This window comes from Fukomys damarensis, unplaced genomic scaffold, assembly GCF_012274545.1.
Source record: "Fukomys damarensis isolate Sample0158 unplaced genomic scaffold, DMR_v1.0_HiC HiC_scaffold_32, whole genome shotgun sequence".
In the NCBI taxonomy this organism is placed as follows: Eukaryota; Metazoa; Chordata; class Mammalia; order Rodentia; family Bathyergidae; genus Fukomys; species Fukomys damarensis.
In genome coordinates, this window is record NW_022900944.1 from 2561062 (window position 1) to 2575433 (window position 14372).

At 33.5% G+C, this 14372-nt stretch overlaps 1 protein-coding gene across 2 annotated transcripts in view; it reads left to right on the forward strand.

Moving 5' to 3' along the window:
• LOC104851553 (glutamate receptor ionotropic, delta-2) overlaps nt 1-9315 on the forward strand; it is a 239332-nt gene extending 230017 nt beyond the window's left edge. For both annotated transcript variants that reach the window (XM_010608752.1, XM_010608758.1), the window contains 2 exons: nt 8474-8629; nt 9011-9315. In XM_010608752.1, coding sequence (XP_010607054.1) covers nt 8474-8629; nt 9011-9051 — 197 coding nt within the window. In that variant the 3' untranslated portion in view covers nt 9052-9315. The remainder of the gene's footprint in view (nt 1-8473; nt 8630-9010) is intronic.
• Nucleotides 9316-14372: the final 5057 nt, after the last annotated feature.

Below are 14372 nucleotides of genomic sequence, written 5' to 3' on the forward strand. Positions count from 1 at the left end.
TTTTTTTTTTTTTTTTTTTTTGGTAGCAGGGATTGAACTCAGGTCCTTGCACTTGCAAGGCAGGCCACCAAACTGTCATTTTGATTGTTAAATGTGCTCATGAAGTAAAGAAGAAAATTACAACTTGGTCCAGAGTTAATGAAATCATAAGGATTGAGATTTATATCAATCTAAAGGATATAACAGTCGTCTCCTTTAGAAATGAAACCATATTTTACAGAACTTTTAAAGTGCTTTTTTTTAAGTAATTCATCTAATTAAGTTCATTCAAGTAAGTAAAATGATTTCTCAACTAAAAGAAGAGTAAAATTTAGTCTTAAATATAAAATTAGATATATATGATAGCCTGAGTTACATTATTTGTGGGCACAGAAAACATTATTTGTTCCTCCTAGTTATTATGCAGATATTTTTTGACATATTATTTTACTTTGAGTGCTATACACCAGTTCTCACTTCTTATGGAAGTTTAAGGTGGTATTAAAAAGACATGGGGAATAGTTACAAGAGGAAAAATGTTAAATCTGTTCCATTCTAAAAATATCTGCAGCTCTCCTGGGTGAACATACTTTCAAATAGTGACCCTATTACTTCTTTTTATGCATTATATCAGTTTGGGAAGACTTTGAGGTGGTTGCAGGTCTTAAAGTGTCTCTCAGATCTGTTTTGGTTTTTCCTTGTCATTGCAATTACATTTGTATTAATGAGATCAATTACAGATATGATTTAGAGAAAAGCATATAAGAGGAAACCTGGATTTCTTCAGAGATTCAGTAGGAAAAGTAAAAAAGAAAAGAAAAAATAAACAATGCAAAGAACTGAACACTGCCATTGTATAAAAGAAAAATCTAGATTACTGAACTTTCAATATTGGTACTCTAAAAAATAAATGATTTGTATTAGAAGGACTGATCTTTGAAATGTTTACTCAGCAACTAATATGAAAATGCATAAGTTAATCATTGAAGATCTATGTTCTCACCTGAAGTGATGACTGTAAAGATTAGCCCCCAGTTATGCTCCGTGGGGAGGTCTCTGCTGTGTTCCTTAAGCAGTCTACAATTCTTTTTCTCCAAAGACTTCTGGAAATGTAGGGCAGAGTCAGACATAGTAGGTGACAGTATTATCAGTTTAAATGTGCACAGGGCTGCTGAGTGATGATGTAGGCAGGAATCCAAATGAAATGTGGGTTCAGAGTTATTGGAGAGGAAGGCTGCATCAAATGGCAGAAAATCCCTTTTATCAATGTGACTTAGTTTATGCTGTGAGGACTTTCCCATTGAAGACTAAATTCCCTCCCGGAAATCTCTGCAGTCATTGAATTTACTTCTCCAGCCATGCTGTGCCCTTCTTATTTTAAGAAATTTTGTTTTAATGTAGCATGGAAAAATGATCATTCAGATACACCTGCTATGTTTAAAACTGTTCCTAGGGCTGGGGATTTAGCACAGCATTTCTGCCGCCTGTCTCACAAGTACAAGTTCCCAAGTTCAATCCCTGGTATGAAAAAAATTGTTTTTCCAAGGTCCTGAATTCGATCCCTGGTGCCAAAAAAAGAAGTTTGTTTCTGACATGAGCTAAGTATAAATTACAATATACTTGCAAGTATCAATATAGATGTTTTTAGACATCAATATGGAATTTTCTTTCCAGTTAGATCTTTCTACAATACATCAGAACTAATTTCCTTGATGATCTTGGCAAAGAGGATATCTCTTTGAAGTCAATTATTATCTATTGTTAAGCAAGAATAATGTTTACCTATAAATTAGATAATTACGTTGGGTGGGAACTAATATTATGTACTTTGAACTCTTCGAACAAAATGCTAAGTCAGTGCTAGACATAATGAACCTTTCTACACCTGGTCACAATTTCACTACTTGAAGATCTAAGTAACTTATTAAAGTCCTTTACTATAAAAAGTCAATGACTATGGCATTGTCACTCTTAGATTATTAGTCACTAAAATGGAAAAAACAAATTCCTTAAAAATTGGTATAGCAGAGATTTGACTTGAATCCTAAATTTAAGAATGTGTTTTAGTGTATATGTTATTAAAACTCTCACTTCACTTTTCGAAAAGTAACTGCCAAAATTCTCATTCAATTTAAGGTTTAAATATTTGTATCTATTTAATTCTTCTTGTGTATTAGATAATTAGTCCAACAAAGACTTAAACTTAATGTTTAAGTTGAGAATAAAAGTAAATATTTGGCTAAACTACAGAGTTCTTTTAAAATATAGTATAATTTCAGTATCTATTTTATCTACCAAAAAAGTTTAAAAAATTATATAAACTTAAGTAAACTTGGTCTAGTTAATAAAATGTTATCAAACAAAAAGTGAGATTAAAACATTTTAGTGCTGGTGATTTAGCTCATTTGTGCTGCCACCTGCCTCACAAGTGCAAGGTCCCAAGTTCGATCCCCAGTGTACCAAACAAACAAACAAAAAAATTAGAATTTTTGTAACAAATACAATTTTATTACAGTAGCTATGAAAACAAAATATGCATACAATTTGGTTAATTGGAAATAATATAATTCTCGTTATTAACCTCCAATTTTAAAAGTTTACTTAGTTTTTGAAAGCTACAACTGTTATTAGCTTAGACTTTGAGGTTATTCTATCTCAGCCTCAGTTCTCCCAAAGGGTTGTCACCAAGACTAAGTGAAATTACCCCTGTGCACCAGTTATTAAATTGCTTACTACTAATAGACCTTAATCAGTATAATTGCTTTTATTTAATTTACTATAAATTGGAGAAAAATATTATGAAGCAGAATTTTAAATTCAGAATATTTGCTAATTGTCATGGGTTATCTCTTAAGTGTTCTTGTATCTCCTACTTTTATCTAGTACTATATAATTTAGTAATATAAATTACCCTAAGTTAAAGAGTCATGTTTCATGTTTCCTTCGTTCCTTCCTTTCTTCCTTCCTCCCTTCCTCCCTCTCTCCCTCTCTCTTTTTTCTCCTTCCTTCCTTTCTTTCCTTCTAAGGCAGAGGCAGAAAATTTTATGCAAGAATAATTGTATATCTAGGTTTTTCCTATGATTCATCAATTATAACTTCATCAAAGATTATAATTAGTATTAATCACCAGAGTAGTATTAAATACATATTTGTATACACACACACATTTATGCATTGTTTTTATAGTATCTACAAATAAAATAATTCTATTGAAAAAGAATCATAATATAGAAGAAGTAGCTCCAAATTGAAACGAGAAACCCTAATCTGCTCTGGCCCTTGTATCTTTTGCTGTGTCATTTGGGACATATCACTTAACATCTTATCACTGCAATCTCGGAAAAGGAGAAAGTTATTGTACATCATTTCCAAAATCCTTGTAAGCTGTGACTTTGTGAAAACTACATGATTTCCTGTCTGCACTATGTTGTCCAGACATATAATTCTCTTCTGGTCTGATTCCACCTGTTCTTTAAGGACTGGCGTGGCTTTGCTGGATTTCTGTGTGTTGAGGAAAGGTTGATGGATGGATAGGTGAGTGGATGTGTAGATGCATAAATGTGTGGAAAGAAAGAAAAACAAAATAAAATCAGAGGGGAAAGTATCAAATATGTTGCTGCAAAAACTATTGAATATTCACACTATGCAGTAACTATTACCTTTAGGTTAGAGGGGTTTTTCTGTTGATAACTACCATAGAGAATTTATATATATTTAGGGAGAATTAAATGAATAAAGAGTTGCATGTTTTGACTCAGAAATGGCTAGCTATTCTTTTTTAAATTTTGTTTTCAAATAAGAAATCTGATCAAACCCATTTGGGCAATTGTTTCATAAGTGTCTTTCTAGATAATATGGTTTTAAGCATAAATTATTTTTATAAGTGTAGTGTAGGTGTGTTGAAACTTGCTTGCTTTCAATTTTTAGAAAAAAATTATTTAAAACATTTGGTACATTAACTGTATAAAATGAGATAGATAGATGTTTCAGTAGTTATACTATTTATGTATAACAATGCTTTCAGAGTTCTCAATTATTTTAAGAGAAATTCTGAGCAACATGAAAACCCTTTTTGCCTGTGCCCTATTAGCTACACGTTATTTCCTTCACTTGCCTATTATAAAACAAAAAAGGTATTTAAATATTCAAACTAAAAATAAAGTGCATGATTAATATCTTGCTCAATAACTCTTCTACATAGTGCCTCTGTTAAAATCACATGCAAATACATTTACATGTGTATTTTTTTAAGTTTGGTTATAAAGTTTTAATTTTTCATCTGGATTTAGATGTCCCACAGTACAAAATTATGTCTAAATTAATATAAGCAAGTAATAATCAATCAATGTTTCTCAAGTACCTAAAATATTCAGTTTCTCTGACAGACATGCTAAAGATGAAAATAATTTTCATGTCCCAGGAAATGATATTATGCACAGAGACAAGACTGGCATCTACAGTAGTGGCCACAACATCAATAATTGCACATATGTAGAGAAGAATGTTTGGGGTATTTATTGCATTAGGTTAAGTGATTTCATAAATCTTTTATTTAGAAGGAATATTTGCAAATTTGAATTTCAATGAAATGATTTTGTGGTCCAGAGTAACATCATATTTTAAATACATCTACAGGGATAGAGGGGTGGGGAGGGAGAGAGAGGGAGGGAGGGAGGAGGTAGGGAGGGAGGTAGGGAGGGAGAGATTCTATCTCCTGAGGTTATGGAAAAATTTGGTTTGCATTTAAGGTAAAAATAAAGCAAGTGAAGTTAAGGTTAAAAAAAAAGCAAGTGAATGTATGGATTATGGGATTTAGAGCTTTTCTCTTCCCATTAAAGAAACTCAAAATATAAATAAAGAAAAAATAAAACCTAGATAATGGGAAGTAGGGAAACAGATCTTTCTGATACAGGCACAGGATCAAGAGATGGGGGGAAAGGGAATAGAGTAAAGGGGAAGGGAAATGAAAAGGACTTAAGTTACATTACTCGCCACAAAAAAATGTAAATGGTGTTATGTACTGCAAATGCACTAATAATAATGAAAAAGAAAGAAACAGTGTCACCTACTCATGGAGAAGACTAATTACAAGATGATATAATATGAATATTATGAATATTTAGGGAGTATTCTGTATTGCCTATTGCTTGATCATTCTAATTAGGGCAATGTGTGTGTGTGTGTGTGTGTGTGCGTGTGTGTGTATGTGTAGAGATGGCTGTAAAATGAATCACTATAAAAGAATGAAAAGTAGGCCTGGGAGGAGATGGCTGCAGTGTCATCCTGTTAGTTACACTATTATGAATGTTGTATTTAAGCAACTGTATTATTATAGGAATAAATCTGGGATATTTAATATTGAATTATTCTAGTCATGTGTGCGTGTTATTATAAAGGTTAAGTAGGTGATTTTGCTGTGACTACTGCAAATGTATGGAATTTAGGGACTTTTTCTGAGGTTATTGTTGTTACTACGTTGTGGTACCAGTTACCCAAGCCAGTGGTGCTTTTATGCTTTTTTATTTTGAAACCAGGTCTTACTAAATTGCTCAGGTGGAACTCCAATTTGCAATCTCTCTGCATCCTCTGTGAAGTTCTTCATGTGAAATTTTGCAGAGTTTTTCAGAATGCTTGTTTCACAAAGAATTGCTACATGCTCTTTTTTGGTTCTAAGTCAAATTTAAGGTGACATTTTATAGCAGAATAAAAAGTAAATAAATAACTGGGATTTGAAATGTTGGCTAACATTTCCTGCTAGTTGGTTATGCTTTTGCAGCAAGATCAACTGTTTCTTCTGTGTGATTCTTTGTCTGCAGAAAGATGAGCTGTTTCTTTTGTGAATTTCTTTTCGGTATATCTTAATGCAGCACTGAACTGACTGATTTGCTATCATTTCTGCAGATTTCTGCCATTTGTTAAACCACGTTTAAAGTTAAGGCAGTGTTAAGTGCTCTGTCAGGTAATGGTAAAACGCTTCCATTAAAACATATATTGCCAATACTCAGCAAAACTCAACAACATCATCTACTACAAAACAAATTTGGTTACAGATGTCTTCTAAAAGACTCATTAGAATTCACGTCAGGCTAACACATCTCTATATAAAACACACTTCAGTTCTTAGATTATCTGGTTCAAAATGAATTGGTTACTTCAGCCCTAGCTATGAGAAATATATATCATACTTCCTGACAAACTGCTAAAATATTTGTGTATCTGAATCTGATAGTATTAGCTTTCTATGTTATTATTAATTCATATCTGCATAAGAGTCATCTCATACTAAAAATCAGGCTTCATAAAATGATTTCAATCAGCAAGAAAAATCTGCCTTTTTATTATCTAAACATTTTTTGTAAAATATTCATCTCAAAAGTATAACTATCTGTTTCAGCAATGATAGTTAAGGTAAAATTAATATCTTGATGTTTTATATTTATATACATGTGGAAATGACTATTATGGTCAAACATATTCCCATCTTTCTTATTTACATTTGTATGTGTGTTTAAGAATGTTCAATCTCTCTATAATGTTTAAGCATATAGTGCAGCATTATTACTTATAATTCTCATGCTGTGCCTTGTGATATTTTATCCCAACAACCCCAAATTCACATCCTTTGACTTACATCTCTGTATTTCTCTTCCCCTCTCCTCATTAGTAACTGTTATTATATTCTCTTCTCTCATGTTGACTTTTTAGATTTCATGTGAGTGAGATCGTATAGCACTTTTCTTTATCCTGCTTATTTCATCAAATACAATGTTGTGAATTACATGATTTGATTTTTAAAAAAAGAAAATACTAGCATTTATTGAGAACTTAGATGGTTTCATTTCTGCAATTTATTTATGGTCAACATTTAAAAGACATAAATCTCACAGATAGATATAGAATTATTATTGTTATATTTTACAGATGATACAGATGATGAATGTAAGGTTTAGAATTTAGCCTCATACGAGATCGTATACTTAAGAAGTAGTGGAGATAAAACTTGCAATGAAGCAGTTTACTCTAAGAACTCTGTTTAACCAATATGGTGTGGGCAGCCAAACAGTACCAGTTTGGCCAGTGTTGTTGCCATCTTTAGTATTCTATGTCTAGGAAAAGCAGGTAACCTAACATCTAGGACCTCTGTCAGTTCTTCAGGTCATTTCTCCTTCCTCCTCTCTCTTCAGAGATTCATATATCTCTAAAATAGTATTGAGCTTAGTACTATGATAAATGATAATGAAATCTAGGCTGGGAATATAACAGAAGTGGGTCTGAGTCCTCAGCATAGAAAAGAAAAAGAAAGGAGAGAGAGAGAGAGAGAGAGAGAGAGAGAGGAAAAAAGGAAGGAAGGAGAGGAAAATGAAACCCCTATTCAAACAAACAAACAAACAAGAGGTTCCATTTGACCCAGCCATCCCTCTGCTGGGTATCTTTCCAAAAGATTTAAAAGAATCTTATCACAGTGATATATGTGCACCCATGTTTATAGCGGCACAGTTTGTAATAGCTAAAACTTGGAAACAGCCCATCTGCCCATCTGTTGGAAACTGGATAAAGAAGATGCAGTTTTTCTATAAAATGAAATACTACTCAGGCCTAAAGAATGAGAAATTAGAGTCATTCATAGGAAAATGGACACATATTGAGGATATACTCCTAAGTGAAATATATAAATCACACATGTGTAAATATCCAATAGTTTCTCTGGTGTGAAAAGCTATAATAGGACATAAGATCCTAATGGGACAATTAAGAGTGTGAAATAGGAAGAAAAGGGCTAAAGGTGTAGGGAAATGGGGAAGGGTAGGGCAAGGAAATAAGGTAAAAGAAAAAATATGAGAAAATGGAAATAAAGAGTTTGTTAATGGGGAGGAAAGGAGGGGGTGAAGGGAGGGCAGGGACAAGGGGGAAAAATGAGAACCGAGACCTGGCATGTGAAGGTACAGGATCCCAGTAATGAATATAACTGTATTGTAGACCTAGATTGTACCAATAAACTCAATAAAAAGGGAAAAAAAGGTGGGGGAAAGAAAGGAAGGGAATAAAAAAAAAGAGAAATTAAGATCGTAAAAGAGGTATGATTCCTATGTACTTTGCGAACTGCCCCACAGAATATTTCCTGACGTTGACTCCTATTGTTCAGAAAAGAATTGCTCCAACTGTGAATTCCTCAGTATCTCATGGTATAAGGCAGCCAATGCCTTAGTCAGTCCCTCCTGCCAAGCCTCTTTGTGCCTGTTGCACAGTTTCCATGCCCCACCCCCATCCCCCGCAGTGAAACTTTGTTGCACTGTTCCTCCTGGCTGGTCAGAAGAGGTGACTATTCCTGTTCCGACATCACACTGCTCCAGTGCCGTGTGTCAGTAATGAATAAAGTGCATGCATTAAGTGGAAATGTATGTTTTTCAAATATATAAGTCTCTTTGGTGTATTTCCAGGGGGTATGACAGCGTGTTTGTGGTATTGTTTAATGGCAATGCTCCCTTCTTTCTAGGAGCAATTTTTGACGAATCTGCCAAAAAGGATGATGAGGTGTTTCGCACGGCAGTTGGAGACCTCAACCAGAATGAGGAAATCTTACAGACTGAGAAGATCACATTTTCGGTGACATTTGTGGATGGCAACAACCCTTTTCAAGCGGTGCAAGAAGGTAAGGCCCATCCGCATTCCCCTAGTGTGTTTATTTTAGTTATTGGTTATTTAATTCAAATGATGATGGAATTAGGTTCATAAAAAGTGAATACAGACGTCACATTTGTATCTTTGCTGCTAATTGGGTGTTGCTTTCCACTGAGTGCTGTTTTGTATTCTACTTTTGAGAGGGCAGAATGTAGAAAGTTATTGGTTTAGTTGAAACAAACTATGAAAATTAGCACAAATGTTTACAATGAAAATATTGGCAACAGTTTTACGACTTCAGTGTAAATGAAACATTCCCTTAAAATCTAACCTGCTGTGAGAAGTTTTAGGAGGGCTTCTCTGAGATAACTGCCACCTCCAGCGCTGTTAACAACTTGCGATGACATTTCAGGTGTTCTCCTGACAAATGTTTTGCCGCGAGGAAAATCCTGAGACACTATATACAAATCAAACATTTTGTCCTTGGAGCCTAATATACTGACTGACCTAAGCTACACATTTTTTGCGTTCTACAAATTTCCAAATATTAAAGTGTTTGCCTGCATTCTCTCTTACTCTATAGTGAATTAAAAGTTGTTATTGTTGCAAAGAAATGCAAATGGAAATGATCTTATACCGGAATGATCATTCTCATGAATGAAGACTTTGAAAAAAATTCTTGTATTACTGGAATTCTATGTTAATAATCTAATAAAATTATCTACCCCTTTATGTGGAAAGTATTCATTCACAGAACTGCGTTTTGCTAAGTGCTGTGGTCTAAATGTTAATATTCATCCCAAATTTTATGCTGAAATCTCACACCCCTTGTGCTGATATTCTAAAGAGGACCTTCAGAAGCTGGTCACTGCCTTCATGAGTGTGATTATTGCCTTTATAAAAGAGGCCAGAGGGAGTGTCCCCTGAGATTAAAGGACACAGCAAGTAGGCCCTGCCCATGCAGCAGAGAAAAGACCCTCACCAGACAACGCATCTGCCGGTCTTGTCATCTTGGACTTTCCAACCTCTAGAAATATGAGCGATACATTTCTGTCATTTATAGATTACTCTATATATATATAGCGTTTTGTTATAGCAGCACAAATAGCTTTTGTATGTTTTGGTGATAATATATTTAGATTATGGATACCTAATTTAAAATTAATATCAAATTAAGCATTGCTTCATTAACATTTTAAATGTTTTGGCAAGAGAAAGGGCGGATAGCACATTAGGTACAGTAAACTTGAGCAGGAATTTTTTAAAAGAATAACACTGAAGGGGTAAGAAAGGTAAACATAAGTGTTTGAAAAATGTATCCTTTTTGTCTACAGTTATATCTGTCTGGTATAACAGATATCTATTGTAATATGTTTGTGATTGTGAGCATTGGCTACAGCTAACATTTATTTAGGTTTACTTCTGTCAATTAATTAGAGAATGGATGTAATGAATGGTGGTAAGACAGAATTTTCTTTGCATTAATCCAATGAAGTGAAATATCCTATTTATAAAATTAATACAATTGCTTTCTGAGAAAGTCATTTTTACAAAGGAAAGTTGATATAGCTTACAATAATATGATAAGATTTTAACTTTTTATAAGTATTGATGCAAAAATCAGAATGGAAGAAACATTTATTGACATTTCAAAATCAAAACTATATTTCAAATTTGGGCCTTTGAATAATGAAGATGCTGATAAATTTTTTATGGAAACACTTGGAAGCTGTCTCAATTTATGTTAGAATTTATGTTAGAATACATGAAGGAATCTACAGAATAATAAAATTAAATGTTAAAAAGATGCCAAATAATTTTGGAAAATGTACTCATTAAGAATCACACTTTCATTTTAATTAAAATCATTATTTCTGTCTTAATCTCTTTTTTTAATGACTACAATAAAAATAGGAAAGACACGAGGACCAACTGATTTTAATGATGATCTTGTGAGTAACTGTTTGTCCATTTTAGCATGGTTTTAACTACAATGACAAGCTAATATATCAATGTTTCCAAAATTCAGTTTGACTGAAAAAGTAGTAGCAGATAAGAAGATGAGGGTGACACAGAAATAGAAGGAAATTATGAGTTGAAATAAATACATCCTCCACACTTTTAGAAGAGACAGTTAGAAAGTAGAGATTTTTTTTGTAAATACTAGAATTATATTTCTAATTTGTTTATTTCCATAACCATTCAACTGCCAGTTACATTATCTAGAAGCATAGATATCTCTCAAAGAACTACAGACTTGAAAAATGTTTTGGCACAGAAAGTAGATTGAGACAGAAAGTAAGTCTTCCAGAAAGAGACTAAGAAAGATGAGTTTGATAGTTTGCCTGATGGTTTTTGATATGAACAGGATGTTCTGCACTAGTTATTTTTGTGGTCTGCTTTGAGTAATGAACCTGAAATAAATTATAGGAACCTTTGTAAATAATGTAGTTCTCCACTTAACATCAAGAAGAAAGTTGGGTAATTTTAAACATGAAGATAATTATTTCAAGAACTCTTTTTAGAGCAATTTAGATTAAAAGAAGGGACATACGTGATTTAAGAGAGAACATGAAACAATCCAAAACCATTATTTTAAAAATATTATAAGTAACTGAAGGGAAAAGCTTAATTGTGTCATCAGAATGGTAAAAATTTTCGTGATTACATTTTTAATGCAGTACCATAAAATCTATAAATAATAGGTTCTAAAAATCACCTTTCTTTCTAATTCAAAGATGAGACAAAATACTCAGTGAAATGATTGGGTACATAGTAGCAAAACTAATGATCTTAGAGAAAAAAGTCATGATTTCAATTTCTCCATCTTTTTCCCCCTGTTTCAATATGAACTTCTCTTTTTGGAGGAAAGCATCATCAAATATATAAAGGTTTGGTGATGATAATGAATGATAATAAGATCAGTCAAAAGACAGTTATATGGGCCAGGGATTTAGCTCAGTGGTTCTGCTGCCTCCCTTGCAAGCAGAAGGTCCTGAGTTTGATCTCTGGTACAAAAAAAAAAAAAAAGATAGTTATATGAAACCAAAGAACCTAAAATCCTAGATGTATTTTATTGTGAGCAATTCCTCCAGTCATCTATACATAAGAGCTGAGTTTTTTTAGCCATTCCATCTTTGTTTCTTTCTACTGTCAGCATTTAATAAAGACAAAAGAAGTGACTGAATAATGGGCTATTTAACCTGAAAACCAGAAGCACCCAACCCTGTTCACTAGTTTCCTGGAAGACTTGTCTTTCCAGAGGTGTGTGTGATGGGTTGTGGGAGATGATGGCTAGGGTGTGACCAGAGGAATGCACAGCCTGGATCTCCTGCATGCATAGCTCATATAGGGTTCACGCTTCCCTGAGAACCCCAAGCCTCTGCTGATTTGACAAGAGGCAGAACTCAGGAGTAAGGGGGCAAGGTTTCTTCTGTAGCTTGCTACTGGCTGCTCACCTCCTGCTGCGTGGCCCAGGGTTAAAGCCTGCCCTAGATAATACTGGTATTATTTAAGACCTCTTTCATAGATGTTGATACAGTGTATTTTAAATAATAGTAAATTTTAAACGTAACTTTCTATAAAGAGACTTTCTACTCTCTAATTTGCTAGCATTCAGTTTCTGTAGATAAATGACTGTTATTGATTCCCATTATCTTGTAACATTAATCTTAGACTCTATATATAAAAGAACAGTAAAGACAAGACATTCTGTTTTCACAAAACTCATCTAGAAATAGACCACATATTTTCAGAAAATGATTTTTTTCCCTTCTTTTGAATATATTTTTGGATAAGCCTCTATTCTTTGCTGTACTGCCTTGTACAGCAGCTAAGGGCAAATGATTTTTTTTTGTATTTTAACTCAGGAGGTTTTCCTGGTGACCTTTTTCTTTTTGGCAGACTGTTTTGGTTACTGAGAGGCAGTATTCTCTATGTATATGAAAGAAAACATCATCAGTACTATATAAAAAGTCTAGGTAACTATACAGATAGAAAACTTTATAAGACTATTTCATTGTATAGATGAACAAATGGAGACGGATGGGTGAACTAATTCTCAAATTACTTTATGATCACTAGGCACGTTCACCGCAGGAAAAGAACTGATCTGAAACTCTCAGGCCATTGGTTCAGTGTATTTCTCGCTTCACTTAATATCTGACAACACATGCACCCATATACACATATTCCATATACACATTTTGGTGCAACATTGTGTATACCGGGACTTAAAAAAGTATTAAGAGGAATCCAAAAATGTAGCAGAATACATGCTTTGTTATGCATTTGAGATTTGATATGAGTTGATTCTGTTCATGTCATGGAAACTTCAACCAGTGATAAATACCAATCATATCTTACTTTCACTTTTTGAGGAAGAGTTGGGGTTATTTATTTATTGAAATTTTTATTTTATCTGTACATTTCATCTGCAGTACATGCAGTTTACAGTCATCCTGAGGGGCCAGGTACATGTACATCCTGCAGCTTATGTCTTCTTTTAAACTTCCTCCCCTTCGCTCCTCCCTTTTTCCCTCCTCTAATTACCTTATCCCTGTTTTTATTCTTGTTGATGTTACTGATCTTTGCTCATGTCATGGCATCTAAATTTTACGTTAGTTGAGGTTATTAGATTCCTGTATATGGCACATCTTTATTCTACTTATTTCCCCTTCCCCTTATCCTTACCCCTCACCTTGTTCCCTTGGTCCACTTCCCTATTGTAAGACATCCATCCCCTCGTCCCCATCTATTCTTCCTTTAGGATTCTGTTTATTTCTACTTTGCCTCACTTAAATGAGAACTATGATATGGTAATTAAGTTTGTGCTTCTGGTTTATTTCACTCAACATTGAATTTATCAAGTGAATCCATTTCCCTACAAATGTTTCAAATTTGTTATTCTGTATAGCCAAGTAGTATTCCTTTGTATATAGATACCACATTTTCTTAATCTGGTTGTCTGTTGATGTGTATACAGGCTACTTTCAGGACTAGCTATTACAAATTGTGCTGCTGTATTGATATGCATGTATTACTCTAGTATGAGGTCTGACGATGTTTGCTGAAGACACCTAGAAAGAGGATAGCTGGGTCATATGGAATTTCTAATTTTAGATCTTTGGGAAAATCTCCATACTTCCATAATGGTTATACTAATTTAGATTCTCAGAAAAAATGAAGGAGGTCATCACAGCTGCACTAGCATTTGTTATTATTTGATTTCTTCATGATTGCCACTCTTTCCAGGGTAAAATAGGATCTTAGTGTGGTTTTAATTTGCATTTCTCTAATAGCCAGAGAAGTTGATCTTCTCCTCTATTTGTTGACCATTCGTATTTCTTCCTCTAGGAAGTATCTGTTCATTTCTGCTGCCCATTTCTTGACTGGGTCTTTAATTTCAGGTACTTTAATTTTTAAGATAGATAGATAGATGATAGATAGATAGATAGATAGATAGATAGATAGATAATTCTCTGTCTGAGGAGTAACTGGCCAAATTTTTTTCCTGTTCTGTAGATTTCTCTTCATTTTACTGATTGATTCCTTTTTTATACAGAGGTTTTTCAGTATGATATAATCCCACTTTGTTGATCTTCCTGTTATTTCTTGTGCAATTGAGGTTCTGTTTAGAAAATCCTTTCCTGCACTTAGGTCTTCAAGCATTTTACCTGTTTTGTCTTCCAAAATGTTTATTGCTTCTATTTTGATCCATTTTTATTTTAATTTAGTGTATGGTGTGAAATAAAGGTTCAATTTCATTTTTTTTT